The 25,011-nt window shown below is 38.7% G+C and overlaps 1 protein-coding gene across 2 annotated transcripts in view; it reads right to left on the bottom strand.

Annotated features, from left to right (window-relative positions):
• Positions 1–1,235: 1,235 nt before the first annotated feature.
• The window catches only part of EPB41L5 (erythrocyte membrane protein band 4.1 like 5), a 57,003-nt gene continuing 33,227 nt past the window's right edge, over positions 1,236–25,011 (bottom strand). The window contains exons 17-26 of one of the 2 annotated variants that reach the window (XM_085310999.1): positions 15,966–16,132; positions 15,046–15,140; positions 9,760–9,888; positions 8,925–8,986; positions 8,208–8,315; positions 6,029–6,122; positions 5,052–5,129; positions 4,178–4,219; positions 3,572–3,705; positions 1,236–2,697 (exon numbers count right to left, since the gene is read on the bottom strand). In XM_085310999.1, the coding sequence (XP_085167125.1) occupies positions 2,640–2,697; positions 3,572–3,705; positions 4,178–4,219; positions 5,052–5,129; positions 6,029–6,122; positions 8,208–8,315; positions 8,925–8,986; positions 9,760–9,888; positions 15,046–15,140; positions 15,966–16,132 (967 nt within the window). In that variant the 3' untranslated portion in view covers positions 1,236–2,639. The remainder of the gene's footprint in view (positions 2,698–3,571; positions 3,706–4,177; positions 4,220–5,051; positions 5,130–6,028; positions 6,123–8,207; positions 8,316–8,924; positions 8,987–9,759; positions 9,889–15,045; positions 15,141–15,965; positions 16,133–25,011) is intronic. The other variant, XM_085311000.1, reaches the window with a different exon arrangement.

The raw sequence follows: 25,011 nt of genomic DNA, 5'->3' as shown, positions 1-25,011 counted from the left end.
TATACATTCCCCTTCAACACTCCCTCCCTGGTCACACTAAAAGTGTAACAGCTTGCTATTTGGAACCATTTAGATTTTAAGGGGACCCTTTCAGCACCACATGCTATTTACCAGATGTGATTCCTCGTGAGGAATCTAAGTATGCTATTTAACACACAACATTGTAAACTGTAAACTTACTTTTTTTTTTTTTTTTTTTTTTTTTTTTTTTNAGTTCACAGAGCTCCTGAACCCAATGGGAAGAGTCAAATATCAAACATGCCTTAAAGAAAATGCTACTGCATTCTGTCTATTTACAAAACTAACACATGTAGCTGGCAAATGCCAGCTCAGCTGCTGAGCAAACAGATCAATAGTAAATGCCAAGATTCCCCACACAGTACTGACTTTGTGCAGGAAGTGTACGGTGGCAGCCATAGCTTCCCTTCTCCTGCGGGAACTTGCTAGCAACTGTATTAATCCAGACTAAGATATTTGATATTTGATTTGATATTTGAATCAGGAACCTCCTACATTTTAATATGCAATAAGGCTCAGACTTAGAATATAAAAAAATACTCAATACTCAACTGGAARTAGCAGTGACGGAGCTGAATGGCTGGTGGGCAGAAACACTCCCCAAGGTCCAGAACAGCAGCTCCCCTTGGTTGGCAGTGCTGTGAGCAGGCAGTGTGCCCCTGTTATGCATTGAGTAAGGAGAGGGAACCTGAAGCACCTGTCATCCATCCTGATTCCTGGATCTTGAGGCGATGGCTGCAAATATTGTCTGCAGAGCGTCACTCTGGTCATGTCAGTCCTCAGAGCTCCCACTGGTTTCTCTTTCTCTATTAAGGCCTCTGGGGTTTTGAGGAGTGGCAGTGGGCCATGTAAATGTTGAGTGGTTTCATCCTTAACACTCTCATTCAACATCTTGCAAACAAGAGCACAAAAGCAGCAGCAAAAACGTCCAAGACACATCCTAGTCTGAAAGAAGCAGGCTAGCAGGACACCAGCGGATTCACACAACCCACAGTGGTTTGGTCCAACTCTTTGTCTACACTGATAAACATAAGCACAGCAGGTGTGCGGGAATGAAGTTGAGCATACAGGTTTGAGATCTAACTTTCACATTGAAAATTGTTTCTAAGAGACACACGTATATAAATATTCATAAAGAGCAACACTATGCAGAAAACATCCTCCACCTCATTCATATGTACAAGCCTCTTCCTAAGAAGGGACAACCCCAGTTGCTCAACCTGCACTTCCCTGTTAGGAGATGTGGAATTCATTGCTGAGCTTCTACATTTCTCCCTCCTTTGGCTCCGCATTGATATTTTTCACAGGACGTATCTCCAGGGTCCTTGGGATCACCTCTAGGTTTCCACACAAGGATTCTGTTGCCCAGGATGCAAATGAGCTTTTTGAACTGTAMATATCAAATCTCACACTTCACCTCAGCACCAAAAAACCTTCACTAGCACTGTGGAGCATGCTTTTGCAAGTGCGCCTACCTTCCTGCCCCTGAACAGAGTAAATCGCTTTTGGAAACCTTTCATCCTTTTTTCCTGTTTTCATCTTACTCTTTCCACTCTGTTTCACAAACACCTACCAGAAGAGACTTGGAACAGGTTTTGAGGCAGATTTAAGAACCCATCCAGTTGTACCCTCATGTCGCTAATACACTTGACAAGTATTCCCAAAACTACATCTGGAAACAATACCTAGAAATGATATGAAAATAAACAAGAAAAGTCCTTTCCTTCCTAGTCCTAAATGACAACAAAACTAACCAGTAAGCAGTTCCTTAAGTAAGCTGTACTCATACTTTCACTGCTTCAGCATTCAAAACTAAATACACATCTGTAGACTAAAACACATGTATTTGAGTCATAAAAGAAATTAAATCAGCAGGGTCAAAATGTGGGACCTCTGCTAATACTATAAGCTGTTTGGCAGGTTAGTTTTCCTTTTCCTGGTTGCAAAGTGCAGCTCAAATCCAGTCAAAGTAGTTGGTCACTCACAGACTAGATTTTCGTTCTTTCCAGGTATTGTAACAAGAGGTGCAAAGATTATAAAGGGTTTTAAGGCCAAAAAGACATGTATGTGCTGGTAAAACAAAGAAAAAACAGAGGGAATAATCACACAGAAGAAAATGATCTTGGCTATAGGAAAAAAGTCATCACTACTGTGAGCCACCATATACAGTATGGCCACAAGGTGGCCCTACAAGGTCTCCTAATCTTCTAGTTATTAATCTATCAAGACCCGGGATGCAGTGTTCAAACACTACTTAGCTAACATCACAGTGAACACTTTCCATTAACATTTATGAAGCAGCACAGTGTAAAAGTAAGACTAAACCTAGTTTGAATGGAACACAACTAGATTTCGTTCCTTATGTTCAGAACTAAGTCCAGTGTGGTATTTCACTTCTCCAGAGGGAGAAGATCAAACTTTCATGTGGTTTTATATCCTGGGTTAGGCTGTAATTCCAGTTGGATTGCAATAAAATGTGAAAGCTTCTTCCTGAATACTAGCAAAACAGCTGGCTGTTTGACTCCCAGTTCAGCAAAAGCTTGATCCCAAACAAGTCCTTCCCTTGGAGATGTTAGAAGGTTTGAGTTTTCACAAGGTGGAAAGTGTGGAAGCTCCTTCCTCTAGAGCTCAGTGGTGAGTAAACATTTCATCCTCACTGTAGCATCCTCAGTTACTGGGCTAAAAGGAAGAAAATGAGGCCCTTTAATATACACTCCTCCAAAAGATCTGCTATGAGGGATTAAAAAAAAAGGCACTGCTAGGAATAAACTATGAGATGACCATTGTTCAAAGGGGAGATAATAGCTTTCCTTTTGTATTTCAGAAAGACCAATACACAGACTTTCCAACTGGATGACCTGCAGAAGGGCAAACTGAATCAGTTTCAGAGTGCAGCAGTAGATGCACTGCCATCCACCTCCTAACTGCAGAAGTCTTCCATTCATAAAAGGGTTCCCTCAAATACCTGATCCTCACTGCTAAGTGTGCCTCACTGGTAYGGCAGAGGAGCAATAGCAGGGGGAAAAGCCTCTACACTTTCTGCTTTGACTTCCTTACGGTTTGGAAATAACTGAGGGAAAAAACAGCAAACCTTTGAACAGGRATTGAAATACTGTAACGAGATTTCTCTGAAAATTCATTTGTACCATAGTTTTAGTCCAGTATTAAAAGATGTTACCAGATAAGGAAAGAAACAGAACTGAAATGATAATGAAAAAAAAATGCTTTATAGCACTTACAATGAAATAGGTTTACCTCCAACTCCAGCAACATTTGCATTCTTTGTTTCAATTCATTTTTTCTTTAATTATCTGAATAAAAATGTTTTCTTCCCCTTTAAACTATGTTATATAAAAATATGCACACTATACATTGGCTGCTCTATTGATTTAAAAAATTTCAAATGCTGTAGACAGAACTACAGTTTACAAGCGCAGCAAAAACAGGTATTCTATCCAAATAACCACTATAACTATTTAAATGGAAGTGGTAGGTGGATGCACTTCCTCTCTGCCTCATACACACACATCCTGAAGTGCTGATGAGACCCTACCTTGCAAGGACTTCAGACATCTGCTGGGATGGTGGAAATCCAGCTGGTGATGACAGAGCCTCCGTGCTGCCTTTCATTGCCTTCAGAGCTAAGGCAACATCAATTCCCAAAGGCCCATTGGAAATCAAACCTGTCTGAATTGGGGAGAAAGAAACAGAAAATTGAAATTAAAAAAAATGCAGGACTAGATATGCTTGTYTTTCAGCAGCATTCATTCAAAACACTGAAAAATAAGACTAATCAAGTTCTATGGTGGGATTCACTACATGGAAATCCCTAAAGAAACTTCATGGTGTTTATCTGCAATGTAACACAGCAAAAATTAAGTTCAACTATTTAAATATCAACAGGTTATGTTCAATTTAAACYGCTTGATTTATCCAGGCTGGATTAGTTTGTTTTAGTTTTAGTCTGCTGCAGTATTGTATTAGATTTTCAAATTACAAATGCAAAACCACCATAGCATCCATTTAATAAACACAAGATATGTTTTACTTAAGCTCCTATTTCTTATCCATGACAAAAACTTTTTCACTACCACCCCTCCTTTTTTAAAACTGGCTCTTAAATTCTCCATCATCATTGAGGAATGGCTGAAGAACTCACTGGCACTATCCACCTTGGGGTTATTGTGGGCTGGGAAGGCACCTACGAAAAGCAAAGACGTGGTCATTAGAAAAGGCTTGGTGCTACAGAGAACATTCTAGGAACAACACTGTCCTTATAGTGAACTCAGATATTCATCTGCTGCTGGTCAGACACTGTTTCTCCATACAAAACGTCTCTGAACRAGGCTAGTGATTAGGTACAAGTGAGGTGAGTTCACACAAAAAGGTAATTTGTGTCCAAACTGAATATGGCTAACACTCTGTTAGTCACAGAAACTCACTGGTGTCAGTTTCTATACAGCTCCCTTCCAAAAGGCAACTGAGCTCGTTTTTTTTTTCTGCTTTGTGGACAAAGCTAACTGACAGCACACTTCTGTGAACAGTTTAAAGATCCTCCTCCTTCCCCTTTTCTTTGGCGCATACCTTATAACTCCTTTCTTCCCTGGCACAATTTATAAGAGATTTTTTAATCTATATAAAATAGTCCTTTACTTGTAAGTTTATTTTTGAATGTCTTTTTWTATATATATATCTATATATACATACATACACTCACACACATTATATAAGAGCCTGACAGGCAGGCTGGCACTTACAGGCATATTAAGATAAAAATAAAAGCTCTTGTGGCACAGATACAAAGCAACTTCTGAAACCAATTCAGGTTATTTCACTTCCATTACAAGTTGTATGTGGCATAAGTGCAGTATTCCAGATCAGTCACCAGTTTACTCTACTACCATAGGTACAAGCCTGATAGACAGAAACTAAGCTATAGCACAGTCTATAGACAATGTTTCCTTTTGAGGAGAGTCAACAGTAAAATCCATTCTATATATGAGGAAAGTAGTTTGGTTTTGAAATATATTTACCCGTGGGGTGGCTTCTGAAAAGTCAATTAGATTCTCTGGCAGTGATGTTAAGGAAATGTCCTGGTCATCTGGAGTACTCTGTGGAATAAACCAGTTATTAACAGAATTCCCATTAGTAAGCAGATAGGTCTGTTGAGTACTCCAGTGGCATCTTGAGTTACAGACCAGTGTTCTTAATGAACACTGCCCTCCATCAGGTCTGTTTTCTAAAAATCTTTTTATATGACCTTTTTTAATAGCCTTTTCGTTTTACTACCTCTCAGCAACATGCTGGAAACAATCTCATTGCCATGTAACCTGTGAAACTGCCCAGCATTCCTGTGCGCGGTTGGGTTATTGCACTGTTCTGCATGAAGGTCAGCAAAGTCTGTGAGCTGAGGCTCTGAACTTGGAGACAAAGTGATAATAGTTCAGTGGAATCAACTACATAATGCTGGTTTAGAGGGACAACAGATAAAGGGGATGCTGCTTGACTGATTCAGAACCACCCCTTGGTCTGCAGAAATAGCAGCTGAGTCCAATGTTACTACTAGCCTTTGTTTCGGAGAGGGACAMAGGAAAGTTGACTCCTCCATTTCATGGGGACTAATAATAATAAAAAAAACACCTAAATATTCAAATTTCAAACTTTTCTCTCTGTGATTATTTTGATAGGAACTGTGTATATCAGGTGTTATTGCTACTGTCTACCATTGGCTATAACAGGCTCTGCACAAGCGTGAGGAAAATGATCAACCAGGTTATAAGAAGTGCCAGACAAACAACCTGAAAGGATCACCTGAAATGGACTTCAGAACCCTCTATATACGGTGTCTCTCTCTGCACCAGAAAGCACTTTTTGGTATTGGCATTCACAAACAGCATCCCAAAATAAATGTTACAATAGGCACACAGCAAGGTCTGTTTTGTTGGCCAAAAGGCATCAGAAGCTCATAATGTGACACACAGAAACCTCCCAGGCTGACAGGTAGTGATACCTTTAAAACAGCAGCCTCTTCAGTTGGAGCCAGATCAGCTGGAATCAGTAACTCTCCATGGTCAGGGGAAGCATTATCCTCATTTAACACATTACTGAAAGGAGAAAACATTCTCATCACTGTGCGGCATGGATGGCATGAAACACAGTGTGCCTTCCTGATAGCTTAGCCTGGAAACATAACTACAGATCAATGCAAGGCACACAAAAGACTGATGTCAGTGAACACATTGAAATAATTGCCTTGCAATACTCAACTACCTCTAGATCACTGCTGTGTTCTAGATTCAGAGAACAGCTGTGYAGCTGGTATCCTAGAGACCCAATGGTATCAGTGTCTTCGATCTTGAAGTTTTTTCAGCACTTACTTTGCCTACAGAGAACTGCAACTTTCCCTGTCGTCCTCTCATCTTGCTGTTTAGAGCCAAAGGCAGCAGAATGTAAGGTATTTCACCTGTCTCAAAAGGTCTGGGAGATTCCCTTACTACTTGTTAAGRTATGTACTCTGAGGCCTGGCCTACACTGATTAATCACTGCAACACTACCTAAAGGTGCATCAGCAAATTTGCTTAGTTAGATGTAGTTGCATATAGGAAAGTTATGCTTAATCAATCAGATTTATTCTGTCTTGAAAAGAAAATAGTAAGTTTATACACATGGAGAGAGAGTAGCTTAGCATCACCACACTTCATTTTGGAGTAGCAGAATTTGATCTAGTTTAGTCCTATTAGGAAAAAGATTTACCAGTGATGGGAATCTCAGCATGAGACTTTCAGGGAAGACAGATTACTTCATATGTTTTACCTTTCTCCAAAGCATGTGGTGTTCCCTGTTGCTGGAAATGAGATAGCGGCTGAGGTAAAGCTTGGGTTCCTACCAATTGTACGGTTTAAAAAAAAATGAGAATTACTAGTAGAAGAAATAACACTTACAACTAGACTGGAATCAGGGACCAAAGAAAAAGGAACCTTGTGCCCTACCGAGAACAAAAGACTTTTCGCATTTGCTACTTCTTCATTTTAATTAGTGCTGCTGCCAACTTCAGTTTAGCCAGCTACAGAAATACATACACAATCCTTGTGATAGAATCAAATATATTATTCTTTAACAAGAGGCTGCAAAAATCCTTTAGAAATTAAGATACTACAGTGAGTCGATCACAAAAACCCTCTTACATATTTGGAACCAAGAGATTAAGCAAATGAGGAATACATACTTCTTCACCACAGCTAAACATGTAATTAAAGTATTTAGTCTATGCACAGGGGAGTTGGAGAGAAAGGTCAACAGCTATAAAACAAGCATACGCACCACTGAGAATCTTCGTTAATAGATTGTTTTCCCCAGAGGTTACTGGGATGTGACTGTAATAAAGTTCGTGTCTCAGAATATTAAACAAAGCATTTATAAAAATGATACCGTCTGATTAAATATGCCATGAAAAATATTGCAGCATGTGGTGATAAATGTATTTGATAATTTTCTATCATAACACACAAAGTATTAAAATATGCACTAAAATACGTAGAACACAAATGATTCCCATTTTACAGGAGGATGGAGACAACGAGGTTAAATGGTCTCTCTAAAACCACTCAGTCAGCCACTGGAAAGATCAGAATTTAGCCAGGATTTCTGACTCCCAAACCTGACATTCCTAACTTGCCTAAGATGTCAGTCAGTTGTCAGACGCTATGACTATGTTACATTCTTAGATTTTCAGATCAGTATTAAAAACCTTCAGAACATTTCTATTTCTATGCTTTTATAACAAGTTTCTTTTGTATATGCTAGTTCTTTCTTTAAAAATAGTTTAATCAGCAACTACATGGCTGAAGAAGAATGTCAATGAAAATCATACACTCAGGTACTGCCTGGATTTTTTTTTNAGGTACTGCCTGGATTTTTTTTTTAAAAAAAAAAACAAAAAAAAAAAAACAAAAAAAAAAAAGTAACATCCACTCTTCTGAGTCATGAGAAAGCTAGCAGCATATGTAGAGAGAACAGTTAATAGAGGAAGCAAATGTAGCTATCTCCTCTCTTCCTCTCCTCAGCATGGAAGTCCTGTTTAACTGCTCATCCTGCTGCCCTTAACCATTCTTCATCTTTTCAAGCCTCTTTCATGGCAAACTCTAGGGGGTTCCCTTATCCTGGAAACATTTTTCTCCTGAATCACTTACGGAATGATGGTGCTGGAGGCAGAGATTGCTTTCAGCAGCTCTCTTGGTTCTTGAAATCCTGGGCTGGTTGTTGGAGGACTGCTCTGGATTTTGCCTGCTGGAATGCTCCTGTACAAATGAAATGGGTACACAATTTCACTGCAATATCCCTATGTGCTCTTCAAAGGCTGATACATGCTCTTTTTCAGTGACTGGTCAAGAAATCACATGCTGTAATGCTTTAATTTTTCCTATGTCTGAAATCCATCCGGAACTAACAACCACATGAATCTGAATAATTCACCGGAAATCAATCGTCAGTGACAGGTTTTTGTACACAGAATTTTTTCTTCACTGGAAAAGAGCTATTATAAACAGAACTCTTTCCCTTCCCCTACTGAGGATGTTCATGGGTCAGAGACGACTTCAGTATTTGGGGTTGCCGTTGAAACAATTTTTATCAGATCAAAGTATGAGAGAACAAAAGAAGCATCTGGATTAGATTGTACATAACAATACTTTGCACCTGTAGTTTTTGCCATTTTTCTCATCTTAAAAACACTTCACTTACCAGGTTAAGCTATGCTGTAACACTAAAGTGAATTTAAAAACTTTCAGAGGTAAAATTCAACGATCACTGAAAGATCATAAAGAACACTAAGACTTCAGAGCTCTAGATTCTCAGTCTTGTATTTGGATAACTAGATCCTGCCTATTTCTTTCAAAGCTACTCAGTACCTGACAGCAGCATCCTGAATATTGGAATTCTTGATATTTGTCAAGCTGTCTTCTCTTGTGACCTGGCAGAGAAATGGAAAAAAAAGTTTTTTTGATACCTGTTGCCATTTTGTATCAGTTCTGAGAGTCAGAGAAAAGTTGAGTTCTTCCCTCTCAGCACAAGGATGTGCTGTTCATTTAGTGCTCATGGACTTGCTATGATTTCTGCTATTCTGAAACTTCAGAGAAAAAATAATTCAGCAACGTTGCCAAATAAAATATAATTATTACAAAATGCATTAGGGCAGGCTAGAAGTATATCTATAAGCAAAGAATAATTTTGGTTAGAAGGGAACCTTTGGTGGTCATCTAGTTCACTCCCCACTCAAACTGGGGCCAAACCCAAAATCAGATTAAATCAGATTATGTTATGCTGGGCCTTCCCCAGTTAGGTTCTGAGTATCACCAAGGATCACCTCTTTGGGCAACCTGTTCCGGTATTTAGCTACCATCATTGTGAAGAAATTTCTCCTCATATCTAACCTGAATTCCCATATTACAACTTCTGTCTGTTGCCTGTTAAAGAAGAACAAACAACCCCCCCCCACCAACTTAAAAGATGTAAGCCTCGGCCTGCAGTGTGGTCAGCACATTTCTCCTGAAAGGCTCTCTTACTCTACCAGTCTTTAGGCCTTGGCCAAGAAGTTGGTCCAAGACACCTTCTCCAGCACACGGCAATTGTAGAGTGCTAAACATCTCAGAACATCTTCTGAGTTTTATTAATGGTGTCCTCTCATGACCAGTTCTAAAATAAAACATTTAGGAATGGCTAAGTCTTTATCAGTTGAGTGTTTACCTTGTGTCCTGTCTCTGCCTGGGCCTTCAGGATATTGCTTTTGATGTCTGCTGGAAGCCATGTTGCCACTGGTATCGGGTTCTCAATTGCATTGTTAAGACATTTATCTGTTAACTTCACCACTTCATCCTAGACATGGAAAATTTTCATTAGAAGTAGGTCCCACACAGAAAAAATCTCTAACATCTCTAAATAACAACAAAGTCCCAAGTGAGAGGAAAACGAGCAGAACTATCCTGAAATAACATAGCAAATTATTCTTTATTTTAGAACTTAATTGTAAAATTACAGCAAAATACAAAGTTAAAAAAAAAGTGTGATGCTTAAAAATGCAGATGCAAAGCATTGTGTTAAAAATACGGTAAGAACCAAGTGGCAGTGGACCCTAAATTTGCAATAGATTTTACTGATTCAAGATCAAAGAGTTTTGCCTTAAAAGTCTGGCAGAAAGAGGCAGAGATTTGAGATGGATCACTGAGCTAAATGCATCATGTCAGACCTGTGTTCTCTATTCGGGTCTATCCTCTTAGGATTCTATTGCCCAGGCTGCAGAGGACAAGGCTTTGCTCTTAGGGGAAGAGGAGCATTATTATTCTAAATACTGTGTTTTCATCATAAAACTTGATTACTAGCACACTGATAGCAGTAGAAATTTGTAATTAAAAGTCTTGAAAAGGAGGAGATAGGCTGCTACATAAACCAATGAGCACAGTGCATACACATCCTCTGAGCATGACCACATATAATTAGTCATTGCTTGACCTGATGGAGCTTTTAAGTATAGTTGGACTCTATATTATTATTATTTTTTTTAACAACACATTTACATCGAAATAGCAGCCACCATCTTACGTGGGTTTATTTTTCAGTATGAGTTAATAGTTTGCTCTCAAAAGTAAATTAGGGAGATTTTTACCTTACATTCCACCCATAAACTAAAACAACAGCTTAATCTGTTGTTAAATACCATCACTAATTATATCAGAGCAACGTGGCAACCTGGCATGCTGAGAACAATTAAAAATGAGATACCTTTTCAATATACTATCATCTGTTATGTGAATTCTATTTCTTAATTAAAAAATATTACTTAGGCATTCAATCTGCTAATTGGTATTTGATTACTGGCAGAAATTAACTGACTGAGTGGAAACTAAACCTTGTGACCTTTCTTCTCAGGGTATAACTCAGCAGGGGGAGACAGAGTCCGACTTTCCTCACCATGTACCAATTACTGGATAGAGCAGCCACCTTCATCAAGGCAAGTCCTCTCTTCCTACAATGGGCAAATTCCAGCTAGAGTTCTACTTGCATGGATTGCAGTGTACCCAGAAGAAAGAAAGTCCATTGCATGGAGAGAGAGTAGAAATTAAAAGTAAAAAGGATACGGGAAGGTAAGTTAAAAATGGGGAATACCTGTCTCCTAGCCAGCTTCTACTTATTCTACTTCTTTTTTTCACTAATTGGAAATACTAGTGAGAACTTTCAGGTATTCAGTCTTTAGGGAGAGAGAAAACACTTCCTCTTCTTGCCTCCTTCCAAATAACCTCTTTGGGTATCCCAATAGGGGCTTATGATACTATGTGAAGGAGAACCCATTTTTAAATTTTGGCCACATTTAGCAATCAACACAGAACTYTGCAAAATCTTAAAGGATCACTGTCAACATACATAGATATTAAGAAAAACCATCAGTGTTGCTGATGTCTATTATTAGCAGATATTAAGAGACACACGTTCACAAAATTCACGAGCACTAACAAAAAAATAATTTATTAAACATTTTAAGTGTTTTTATAAAAGCTACTGGAATTGCCAAAAATCGGGGATAATTAAAACTGATTTATTTTTTGTACTATTGCAGCACCCAACACTTAACTCCTTACACTGGACCTTACTGAACTGAATGCTCTATGTAATAGTCCCTGCAAGGAACTCCCAAAGTATTAGTCCACTGCCAATCTAAAAGAAGTGAATTTCATTATTATGATTTTGTTTTTTAAATTAAGAGTATATAGGTAAATGAGAAAGCATTTGGCACCTGACAGTTCCTTAWGATGTCTAATTTACAAGATGTTTAATGGTCACTTAAAACAGTAAGGCTGTTGCAGTTTGTCCATATTCTAGCTCATTTGGAATTCTTACTGTTTCCATGTACTGAGCAAAATACATTTGTACTTTATTCTTCAGTCCATTGCACCATTTCTGTACATGGARCTAAGCACTGACATAAAAGCAGAGGGAAAGATTAAAGGTGGCAGCAGCAGGACACATAATCCCAATCCTCTGCGCGTTTGAGCAGTGTTCCTGGTGCCACTGAAAATCTTTCTTTGAAGAAAGACAGAGTCTATTGTATACACATTTTGATGTAACCTCCAAGTGCTCTAGGACTGCAAAAAATTCAGGAAAAAAAAAGCAAGCCTTACATACTTGCACTTCTAACTTTGGAGCAGATTTAAAATATAGGCAAATAGGGTTAACTTTTTGTTGTTCATTTCACTTTAGAAGCTAAAGAAAGTAGAACGCTTGTGTATTTAAGAGTTATTTGCTCTCTTTTGTCAGATGTGGCCACTGTGCTAGCAAAAGCCTGGCAGCAACGAAGTTGTGTGCTTCCATTCCAGCAGAATTTGGCAGACAGCAGCTAGGAATAAYAAAGCCATTCATTCTACCTTTCCTAATTCGCATTCTAGAAAGGTTTCTCCCTTTCTAAAAGAGCAGAGAAGCCTAGATAAATATTTCCCTACCAAAGAAATCAATCAAGAGTCTCTGCAAGTACAGAATTACATAAAGATGATGCTGCAGGCCATCTCTGACCTCAGAAGAAAAAAAGTTCAAGCTTTTTAATTAATGTAACTTAACTTAAAAGTTTACTGGCATCTGACAGCATCACTTATGAAGTTCAGGATACAGCTCTACCTTCCTAAGTAGTGAACTAACGCTTTCTGCTGATGCATTTCATCAAACCTTTTATGGGCTGTAACTGTTTCTATATAGATTGGTATTTTATGCACCAATAAAACTTAAGGGATATTAGACATTGGAAATTTGCAATTGCACACTTCTGGAGAGAACACTGTGTTCAGCTGGAATAACAGCAAACTCCAAGATTTAAGCTCATTTTAAGGATTCAGTTGATACACAGCAACCTTCAAAACCTGAAGCAGCCTTCAAAAACAGGGAAACAAAGTGTTTTTAAGAGTTATTCTTAGATCACTCATTTCAGAATTAATTTCCAAAGGATTAATCTTCATCTCTAATCACAGCTGGGGAGTGATTATCATCTGGGAAGCACATGTTAATGGTGACCTACCTGTTTCTGCAGTCTGAATCCTTCAGAATTTGAAGTATACAAAAACATTCTCTAATCTTTGTCCACCTTTTTAAACATCATTCTCAAGTAACCACTTGGTGAGCTACATCCCAGAAGCYGAAAAGCTTTGTTTGATCATTTCCATGAGGAAAAACACTGATAACATACTTTAAGCTTTCAGAATGCAATTTGCACTTCTTAAAAGTTGCTGATGTCTCAGCTTCCAAAAGAAAAAAATCATACTGGTGTACTGTTGATCCACAGATCACCTATTTCTCACTTATACAGATATTCTTGCTCTGTAACCAGKGTCACATCGTGCCAGCATCTGCAATCTCTATTATCCAAAGTTACTCAGCATCTCACATGACAGCTGGATAACTGTGATTGTACTGTATTGGCAGCAGTTTATTAGATAAGCCCCTTACAGGAATCCAGCTATCCAGCTATGTTTTAAAAATGATTAATACAGTTTTATTCCATACTCTCTTCATTCAAACTACAGATTGTTTTCTTCTCTCTGTTTAAACTAAAAAGGAGCACAGCAGGCAAAGATACTCTGAAATAAGCTGTGTGCGCTTGCTCTAGCTTATGCTGAGGCAGTGTTTCGGCATAACAAGACCTATAGGCTAATCTGCTTAGAGACTTGGTAATCTTTGTAATGCAGCCACCAAGCGGAAAGGTACACAAGGCATCCTGGACAACAGTCCTTAAAGGGGACGCGAGCAAAACAGCCTGTAGCTACAAACATATCAAAACAAAAGCCTTTTCTCAGAGTAAGAAGGGAAACAAACACCTAGGAATGGGCTTAGCCCAGACATGCACTGCTAAAAAATGCTCTCATAACCTGACTCATTTTACCGCTAAAGGAACAAGAAAATCACCACTTCACCAGAAGACAGATAAATCCTCAGGCCTTGCTGCAAGGGACAGTAGTAAATACCAAGATAACGCTGCAAGTTTTTTTACGCTCTTGTTCAAAATGTGTTAAGCAACCTAAAGTTTTAGCACAGCGTAAGGGGATTGAATTGCTTTTTCAAATCAGATTTATTCACAGTGGAACCTAGAGGGAAAAATAAATTCCAAGTTCTTTGAAAAAACAAAACCAACCAAGAAACCAAACCAAACCAAAAWGCTGTCTCATACAAAAGGTGAGAAGCYAAACAAATCATGCTTCACGTGATCTGTCCACTTTAAGTACCCTTCCACTATGCTAAAATTTTATAAACCATAGCCCGGCTTCAGTGAACTTTGGGTCACTGAAACATCCAATGATTACAGGAAGTGGCAGAAGAGAGAGGGAAGCCAGGGAAGGAAAAGCAAAGAGGAATGAGGGGGAAGAGTGTCCTCCCCCTCTTCAGAGCAATGAAGCTGTTAGATTGGCTCAGCTGCCTGTGGAAATGCAGCATGACTTGCTCGAAGGGATTTTTGAGAGTACTACATCAAACCGCACCATTCCTCTCTATGCAAACACACCCTCCACTAACACCTGTTTCAAGGTGCTGGTAAAAACTACTTAATGGGAGGGACTGATTACCAGCAACCTTGCCTGAACAAAAAGTTAAAAAAAAAGTTCTACACGAGTATTGCATAGGACGGGGGAAACAAAACAAAATGAAAACAAAAAAAGATTACGTGTTCAAAAAAAAAAAAAGATAAGGACGAACTATATATATAAAACCTATGGATAAAAAAATAAAAGGAATATCTCAACTGTGTAAGCCTATTATTCTCAATAATTTTAGAAAATGTTACCAAGCTGCAGTATTCATGCACACATGCACCCCAATCCTTTCCTCCTCCCCATCTCATGCAGAAGTTTAGATATAAACAAAGTACTTGTATTTGCTTTACTTTTCTCTAGTATCACTTACATTTCTAAAAATCTTGAAAACGGAACTGGTTAAGCAGAAAATTTTTCAGAATTATCTGAACAAATCTCTGTGACCCTAGAAGAAAGAATGAAGTCTAAGTACCTGTACATTTATGTTTACGCTGGGACGGGCAGTTGGCATAGGGCTGCTGTGCTCTGTTTCCAGCTGCTTCAGTTTTAGGAGCATGTCTTCAAATGCTAAAAAAGACAGAAAAGACAACATCTTTCTAATGCCACTGTAGCGTTATATTTGACTTGTATCTTGCATTCTTCCTGAATGCTGAAGGCACAGGTTTTAAAGAAGTGAAATTGCTCAGATGGTTGCACTTTTCATTTGTGGCTAAACTCAGATCTTACCTAGGACTGTGATTTTTTCCTTTGTACCYTTTGTCCCAGGAAATAAGCTGCTTTCAGCCAAAACAGGCCAGAATTCACTGACTCTGCTGTCCTAACTTGTAGGATTTCAATTCATGATAATGTCCTAGGCAGCTTTGGAATAGTTTGTGGCAAAATACTTACGCTATGTATGTTTTAGCACAGTGTAACTGCTGTGCTAAAACKTACACAGTAAAATCAGAAAAGGCAGAATTCTATTAGCTAGTTGGAGCATGACATAATTATTGAGTGTGGTATAGCACAATAACCTGGTTCTGCTAAAAGGAGCCTTTACAAGGTGGTTCCTGTTGTTTGGTGGCATTAAGTAAGGGCAGTCCAGTAGACACATGGACAACAAGGTTAGAAATCTCACAGAGGGAAGTCTGCTTGTGAAACAGGCTCTCCTGACAGATGATTCACTAACATTTTGGTACAGGACTTCAGCCGAACTCCAAGATGCAATACTTCAYGTACCAGAGAGAGCTGTGCTCCAGTGAGAGGAGGCAAAATCACCCCTATACACATCGTCTGTGAGCTTTTGAGAAAKTCTTTTGGATTTTTGTAAGAAAACAGCTTCATAACTATCTAATCGGTTAACTTTAACCCCAGATATGACATGATAATAGGAAAAAATCTAAATTCTCTTACGATCAGAGCCTGCTCTTTCAACAGCAGTTTCCTTTGTGCCAGGATGAAGGCAACCCGCAGCCTCTTCCAAAACTCCTGTTGTCAAGCCAGCAACTGGATGGCCTATGGCATCATCAACACAAGTTTCTGGCAACTCCTCGCTGTCTAATAAATCAACAAGAGGTACACTGCAAAGGCAGAAAGATGGGCAGATACAGGAAGAATCATATTACCGCTCTTGCAATAACAAGAAAAAGCTTTAACATCACAATCTCTTTTTCAAGCTGTTTACTGATAACCAGATGCGTTCTGCCAAAACTGCTTCTGGTAACTAACAGACACTGGCTGCCAGTGAGCGAAAAAACCAGGAACTATTCAAGTCTCCGTAAGAATTAACTTCATCACAGAGAACAGGTCCACATTTTCTGTTTCTTCATCACGTTGCAGTAGAGAAAATGAAGAGACGGAGGGAAGTCGCTGAGAAAATCTCTCCATGATGTGTGAACTTCAACACAGCAATCAGATTGCAAGAAAGTGAATCTTCAAGCAATCATAGTTAAGTCCTATCCAGTACGTATACTCAAAACTCCTTCCAGTGGCAAATGTGTTCATTTAAATCACTTCTATTTAGTATTACACCACCAGCTGATTCTATCTCTTTCAAGAAATAGGTAAGTTTTAACCTGGTACATGAATCTTTTTGGAATAAGCAGTTGATGTTCTTCTAGCAAACTCAAGGTACATTTAAGCATTTTACACGAGAAAAAAAATGTTGAAGGAAAGGAAAATTGATACTGTCTACAAAAAGCTCTTTTTTTTTTTGGTACAGAATTTCATTCAGTAATAGTAGTAAGCAGAACAGAAGGCAGAACATAGGGCTACATCTGATTAAAATATTAGTTTGAGAAGAAAATCAATCACTTTTGAAATTCCTGTCTAAACTATGAAAATGATTAAATACCAACTGCAACAGAACTTACCCTCATGCTTAGATAAACTTCCTACCAGCTGTAGATTAGCTYCTCATTCATCACTAATGGGTTAATGTCCCTTCCCCTCCCTCCATCCCCTGGAATTTGGAAGCAGTCCCATGTTGTCACTAGAGGCTCCAGGAAAAAAAACACCCTTCAGCTCAAGCACCCAGAAGAATTCTTCCAATGTTAAATATACACTTCTGCAACAGATTAYAGAATATCACTGTTTTAAGATGATAGTACATTATTAGTATTAAGACAATTATTTGCTCCAAGACAAATGGTGATCACTTGATTCCCTAAGCAGTGGAATGAGTAGACGAGCTGTAAGCAATGCAAAAAATATGAAAATTTTCCATCTACTGTGTAGCCTCTCTCCATCACTAATGGGAAACAGCAGGCAGCAAGTAGTTTTGCAAGGATGGAGTGATGGATACACAGAATTTCATTTTTAAGAATTGATTAATAGGAAAAGATGCTCTTCCAATTAAGACAAGGAAGAAAGYGAGCTGAACCCCCTTATCTTACTCTCAGAGGCTGTCCATGCATGGAAGTGAAATGTGTTTTCAAATCTCCACAATGCCAACATTTTTCATTGTATTTTCCGATAGATTGCTGTGAATAGCCTCCCAAATGTCTAGTACGAAAAACTGTATACAATTTCAAAATTTTGTCCACAAAGAGCTTACAGGTCCTGAGGCTGTGACATGTTGAAAGAAGCACTGTAGCACACTGGAGAAAAAACGAATGAAAGTGGAATTCATCTCCATTAGAAAATTGCTATGATAATTACACTATCCCCTTTTCCCCAGTGACAACTGCGACAATGTTTACTAGACAGGCAAGAGAGTTAATTCTGAAACCTGCCCATTTAGAGATAAGGGCATTCTTGAAATGCGACGACATATTCAACAGGAATGCTCAATACGTCCAGTGCTGCTTCACAAGYAGATTACCACTTACACTAAGGTGCCAGAAGTTTGTAGAAAACTGCTGTTTTCTGCCATGAAACAGAGGCCTGGCCTGGGTAGCAAGGACACAGCCTGGCTTCACCCTGTGCCATAGAGGGGCCTCAGGGAAATCCACTGAATGGCAGGCAGACCTCAGGGAAGCTTCAAGAGCTGAGATTCAAATAGAAATCAGTCCCATTTTGCCTTCAGACCCACCTAAATACCTACTCAGACCCCTGAGAACAGCAGTCACAGAAGGGAAATCGTACTATGGAGACTTGGATGCAAGCACCAGGATAAAGGAGCTGCTGTCTCAAGTGGCTTGTGTTTCGTTTTTTGCAGATGCATTACCAAATTAGCTGGCATGGCCAAAGYGCCTCTTGAACCAGTGGAGGGCTAACAGGGAGATATCAGACTCTCTTTTCTGTACCTTCATATAAAAAGTGTCTCAGATGAAATTCTCCTCTGCACAAGATCATTATTATTTTCACCACTGCACAGCATTTTTGACTTCTCTAGCAAAAGCCCAATAAGGTGGCATGTCAATGATAAGGGAGATAGAAAAAGGGATCCAATGAAAAGTAGACTACTACAACGATAAGTATGCAGCAGTCAAGAATGAAATGGGTATTAGCTTTCAGCATGTTTAAATTTACCTACACAAAAGGATGTTTGAATTTTGCACAGCAACAAATGCCAGGCTTGACGTCTTCAGAATCAGCTTCTGCTGGCATATTTTAAGAAATATTCTGAGGGGAAAAAGCTGGTAATGATACCAGGAGTTCAGGTCAGACAAATAATTACGAATAAATGAATAATCAAAAGGTTCTGACACTTGGAAAAGCTTTCCAACCCAGTAATAAATCACAGAGATATTTTTACAAACTCAGGAACACCCACAATTAAGGGAGTTTGCTACTGCATTATTTCTTCTTTTTTCCCTGATAAATACATTAATATGTACCATCCAGCATATCATACATATTGCAACTGAGAAAGCTATCCATTACAAAAGGTATGATAATTTAGAGGAATTTTCCAAATGAAAAGTGAAACAATACYAATACTTCATTCTCACTGGTTCATGAAATACAATCTGAAGAATATTTTGATTAACTGAGTCGGCTGCAAAAGAGATAACTCTTTTGCAAGTAATCTAATCTGAAACAGCATGGAGTACTATACAAGCTAATTCAGTCTTTCAAGCTGGCAGTGGCACAGAAAAGTTTCTCTCTCTGACTCTGCAAGTTAAATACCCTTTCAGCACAATTTTTGTATAATGGTATGAAATTCTTTGTCCACTTCCTTCATTTTGGTGCAGTGTTGTACCCAAAGGTGAGAACAGGAGTCTAAGTTAGTTACCTTTTCAGAAATTTCTTACTAAGATGCAAAACATTCAAGAAAAAAAAACATTTATATTCCTTTTCAAAATAGGAAASCAAAAGAAAAAAGCTTAAGAGAGGTGTGGTCCCACATATGTAGATTATTCACATGTGAGCAAGCTGAGTCACATATTCTGAGATTTTTACTTTCACCCATTTATTTGGGCAGCAGCAAAATCTGGAGTCTTCTTAAACAGCTAAACAATAAATACAATCATATTTGCTCTATTATTATTCCATGGTATTTCCAAATACTTATTTAGCAGAATATATGCAAGTCAATGATTACAGAAAGGAAAAGAAATACCTTTAGAAAAAGGTGCTGGTTGCAGAAGCTTTATGGATATTGAACAAAGATCTATCACCACTATGCCATTTAAAAAGACATCTGTGCATTTCAGCAATGCTATTTTTTAAAAAATGTAACCGCTCTTTTAAGAAAAATCAAATATTTTTGATACCACTATTTACTTGTTTGTGGTGCAACCTCTCCGTCTGYTCGTACTCACTTACCCTGGTGTAAACTGGGTAGTCATTCTACTGAAGTCTGCAAAATTGCTCTAAAGTAAACCCAGCAAAGAACAAAATGAACCCTTAGGGTGTATGCAAGATTGAAAGCCAGCTGGCATAAGCATGCAATACGCACAATACTAAAATAAATCAATTCCAAAGGCAGACGGATTTCAGGCAGCCAGGGTTGCTTCCTTTGGTTGAACTAGTTCTGCTGTCACACAACGATATACAATGAAAATTCTAGCTACAACTTTAATAATTAAGTTGTAGTTAATCCCAGGGCAATCTCTGACTGTCTGCATACTGCAGGTTGCTAGGCTACTTAGCCCTCAGGAGGCCACATCTGGAGTGCTGTGTCCATGTCTGGACTCCCCAGTACAAGAGAGACATTCATCTACTGGAGCAAGTCCAGCAAATGGACACAAAGAAGGGACTGGAGCATCTGACATGTGAGGAGAGGCTGAGAGAGCTGGAAGAGTGAACTGGACCATCTCCAGAAGTGCCTTCAAGCCTCAGCTACTCTCTTTTCCGTGATAGCTAAACTCTGCATCTCAACAAAACTTCTCTGAAGCCTAAGTCAGCCACTACCTACCTGTGGTCTGACCACCACATTCAGATTAAGCACAACTGAATTTACAGAGCGTAAAGCCATTATCAGCTCTGCAATAAAGACTTGTAATTGCAACATTCTTAAATGTTAAATGCAAAACTATCACTAATCCCTCCACTTAAATTACTAGCATCTCTTCCCTGATCTACACAGAAAATTATTTCACATTTTAAAGTTAAAATGCTGTGCCTGCTTTCATCTGCATATCCCTATATACCTTTTCAAGTAATGGGGAAATGCACATGCAGGTTTGCTTTGCTCTATCGGTTTACAACATCCACCTTGCTAGATCTAATTAGAAACAACAGAACAGACTGCTCTAATCATCTCCACCAGATGATCACCAGAGATCTTTAATATGCACCTTACACATCCTCTATTAGAGTTGTAAACAGAGACTTGTATTTGATTAGCAATCTCCTTTCCTCCTGTCAGATGCAAGGGGTAAGGAGGCCCAAATACCTCAGGCAAAATGAACTTATTTCCTGGATTAGACTTACTTTTAGTTCTTCAGGACTGGATATCTGAACATGATGTTTTTCTATTTGTGGGCTCTGCAAACAACAGGCTATAAGAAAACTATAGGCAAATTTTAAAGCCCTGTGCCACAACTCTTCCTCTTTCTTTTTTTTTTTTAATAGATGGAAAGATTATTGGAATAATTTAAAAACAGCTAACTTCAGAAAACATAGGAAAACATAGAGTGCTCAAATTTTAAAGTAGTTCTCCATGTTGTTGAGGCTCCCAAGAACAATGGTGAGTCACAAAGCTGGAGCCTTAACCTCTGACTTAACAACTAACCTCAGGAGTCATACGGCAGGACTCGGGGTTGTCAGGAGATACGTTCTGCTTCGTGTCAACTGAAGCATAGCAGCAAAAATGAAAGAAAAATTCCTAGAACGCAATTAAGACATTCCCTAGAAGGGCCCCCGCCTCTCCCAAAATATTACTCTTTGCCTTTTCAGGAATTCTGGTGATTTTATTTTTAAAAAGTTAAAGTAATTCTGTTCCATTTCCAAAAGATTTTTCAGAAAAGGACTTGTTAAAAAAGTTAGTTTACAGATCAACCATTATACCTTCAATATTTTTAAATAATCATGATACAAGAGAAGGGGCGGTTACATCCTCTATTTAGTTAAGATTTTTGAAACTGTATTAAAATCCACGGGTGGCATATGCAATTCTGTTATAAATGTGAYGTCCTCATGGCTCTCAGAGATAAAAACCATTAAAATCTTTCGATCATTAAGAAAAATCTTAAGGCAATTAAAAAGATACATATATTCTTTCTAATGCAAGACTGACTGCTGTCTTACAGTCCATATGTTATTTTTTCCTTAAAGACTAAATACCAAGAGCACCATACGCAGAGCCTTCACAGTAAGAGCGTTTTCCTCCCCCTAGTTAGCTTCAGGTCCGTTGTCCTTATCTGAAAGGCAACTCAAAGCGTAACTTTCTGGTGGCCTCTGCTACAGAGCAGCCTCCAGCTCCAGAAAGGCCCACATCTTACAGATTGGTCATGGTGGTATGGACATAGGTAACAGCACCACTATGAATTCCCGCATTCTTCACATTGCGCGCATGAACAAAAGCAGTGTACTGTTCATCTGCAGAGCGGGTCCTCGGCGGGGCCCACGCGCTCCACGCACTTCCACCACGTTGACGGCAGTCGGCAGCATCAWAGTGCCTGGATTTTTGGGGAGTGGGAGGGGGCACAATTAGTAATTAGGTATGGATGAGAGAAAGGGTGGAAAAACAGAAGGCAAGAAGACTGATGTGAAAAGACAAGGAAGGATGACATTGCTAGAAGGTAAATACCAAAGGAAGGAAGCATGCGGGTACACATTAAGACACTTTCAAGTAAACCCCATTGTTGCTGGGTAACATGTACGTTTTTGCAAGTCAGAAATGAGAAGTTAAACTATTTGCACGTAATATCTACACTTRCACAAATGCAAAATGCTTCATCTGTCAAAGCACTTCACAAAACTGAGCAAGAACAATGCTCATTTTACAGATGGCAAAATGAATAATGTAGTACAGTAACAAACCTCCCAAGCATACAGTGCATTTTATATTCAGAAAGCTTAAGGGGCTTAAGTAGCAGATCTAAGTATACAGTTGAAACAARCTTCTATAAGCAACATCAATTTTCAAAGCCACTGGAAAATGCAGATTATAATGSGAGTAGAAGGAAACAGAACCTCATAGGAAGAAGCATTACTGTGAAGGAGCAAACAGTACAGYGTACATAGACCATTTGCTTAATTTTTTTCAGTAATGGACTAGATACTATTGAAGAAGCTAATCTTAGCTATATCTGATTAGCATAAAAAACATTTGGAGATAGATTATTTCAGAAAAGATCACAACACAAGCTAAGACACTGCCTTCTAATTTTGTACAAGAAGGCATAACATTTCTTAGATTTAGAATTTCAAATTCATAAATTCAAAACCATAGAAGTATCATGTGGAATAAAGTCCTCCAAAAGCTAGAGAGAGGAACAGGAGAGAACATTGATCACTTTAAAGTATCGTTCTGAAAAATATTTTTTACGTAAGCAACAGGTATTACTACATAGAAAGTTGTAAGGCTTGAGGCACAAGCATCTCCAAAACAGTAGGGATAAGCAATTTACTGAAATAGTTCAGCTCTTGAAGATTTTTAAAAACTTTAGTTTTGGGAAAAAAAGATGAACTGAAACGGACAAAGAGCTGGTAGCTGTCATCTCTATTGTACAAGGATCCTTCACTGTAACGCTTTGAGAGAGGCTATGCAAGTTGCCTTCAGGTATCAAAAAATGCATGGAAAAAAGTGCTCCCTGATRAGCTACTCAAGCAAAGAAATTCATTAAAAAAAGTCCTCCTTTAGTTTAATGTAAACTTCTCTAATTTATGACCCAAATCTAAACAACAAAGTGGAACTGTCTTATTGTTCATTTAGAGGGAGTCCAGTACAGCCCCAAAGTTCAAATTTCATCTTCTCATGTTCCAGTAAGACAGTTTAACACTTCTAGCCCTACCAACAGCCAAGCAGCCAGTGCATTGGTTGGAAGATCACATGTATCAAGGGAGGGAARCAGAAAAGCATGCAGGATTCACAACAGTGGTAAATTATTAACGTTCAAGGATAGTCCTCCTTTAGAAAAGAGAGAGGATTTCTATAAAGCTCACCCATGGGTAAATTCATTTTTTTTTTTTTTTCCTTGTGACACATATTCTACGGAAATGACCCATGAATCCTGAAGCACCAGAYCCCCTACATATTCCAGGATAAGACAATATAATTATTAATCTTTTGTTTCAGCTTTTCAGAAAAAGTCCGAAGTTAGAAAGATACCAATTACGTTTTAGGCTTTCCAGCCTTGCAGTTAATATTCCAGACCATCTSGATAGCCAAGGAGGACATATGCACTTCTTGCACTTTCCTATTCTGACAACTTTATAGAAATGGAGCAAAGACRAAACAAAAATACTAAAATTCTTCCTATCTGGCAAAGTACTTCCTATGATCTGGCACAATTGTTGTTGGCAGCTGCAGCATTAACATTTTAAATTAAAGGAAACATTGACATTAGGAAAGGCTCTAGCTGCAATGTAGCCAATAAATGCATCTGCCAAGAAAAATACAGACACTCACAAGGTCAGAACCTTATTTCTAAACCCCTTCAAATCTTACCATCAACAAAATCCCCAAACTGAAAGATTTCGTTGTTCTCAAACTCTCTCTCTAAAAGAAGACTATTTTTCTGACAGGAAGCAAAAATAATTCATGCAGAAACAGGCCAATTAAAGACAGGGGCAGTTGAGAAAAGACCTTGTTAGCAGCATCAAGTCACCAAGATCTGAAGGCGCAACAGCCAAGTCACAGCCCCCGCAACAAATCCTCGTGTTCTGACAACTGTGTTAACCGAACCCCACTGCCCATCTACGAAACCAGAATGCAGCACAACTGCTGACTCAGCTCCAAACCGCTGCCTTCTTCCGACAGCTGGATTTGTCCTTTACTACGGGCAGTACAGTTCCCAGTAAACACATTAAAGTCACTTTGCCAGAAGACAACTGCCTTCAGTAATAACCGTAGGTCTCTACGAAACATAAAAGATAAGCAGTGCAAGCATTACTTGCTTGACTAGAATGCATGAATGCCCAGGAAGGATTTTTTCTTTTTTGCTTACTGTTTTGGGTTACATATAGGTGTGTTTTATTTTCCCATTCATTCTCCTATTGAAAGGTTACATACTGTAGCAGCTGGCATGTAAGCTTAGATTCCTTGACTACGCCTGTTAAGAAAGACAGGCTCATGCTCTTAATCCTAAAACAGGCGCACCAAGATCAAATCTGAAACAAGTTGGCTATAAAGTCCTCCCCGTTTCTGAACAAAAGCAGGGGGATTTCAACGCACAACAGAAGCCTTGCAAATATTAGCATGAATGCCAGCACGAATCAGATTCCCAAGAAGAGCTGTTTGGAGCGGGAGTCAAACATTTCCACCGCAGGAAATACCAATTTCTAGCACGCATCTTGCGGTTAGACCAAGAGAATAAAAACAAAATAATTTTGAAAATGCTGAAGAATAAAGAAACCACCACCTTTCACCCACCACCTTGGAAGGAATCGAGCGATCAACAGGATC

The sequence above is a fragment of the Rhea americana genome, unplaced genomic scaffold, assembly GCF_003343005.1.
Source record: "Rhea americana isolate MKP2758 unplaced genomic scaffold, rheAme1 scaffold_33, whole genome shotgun sequence".
Classification (NCBI taxonomy): domain Eukaryota; kingdom Metazoa; phylum Chordata; class Aves; order Rheiformes; family Rheidae; genus Rhea; species Rhea americana.
Note: the sequence above shows the minus strand (reverse complement) of the source record. Positions and strands in the feature narration are given on the sequence as shown.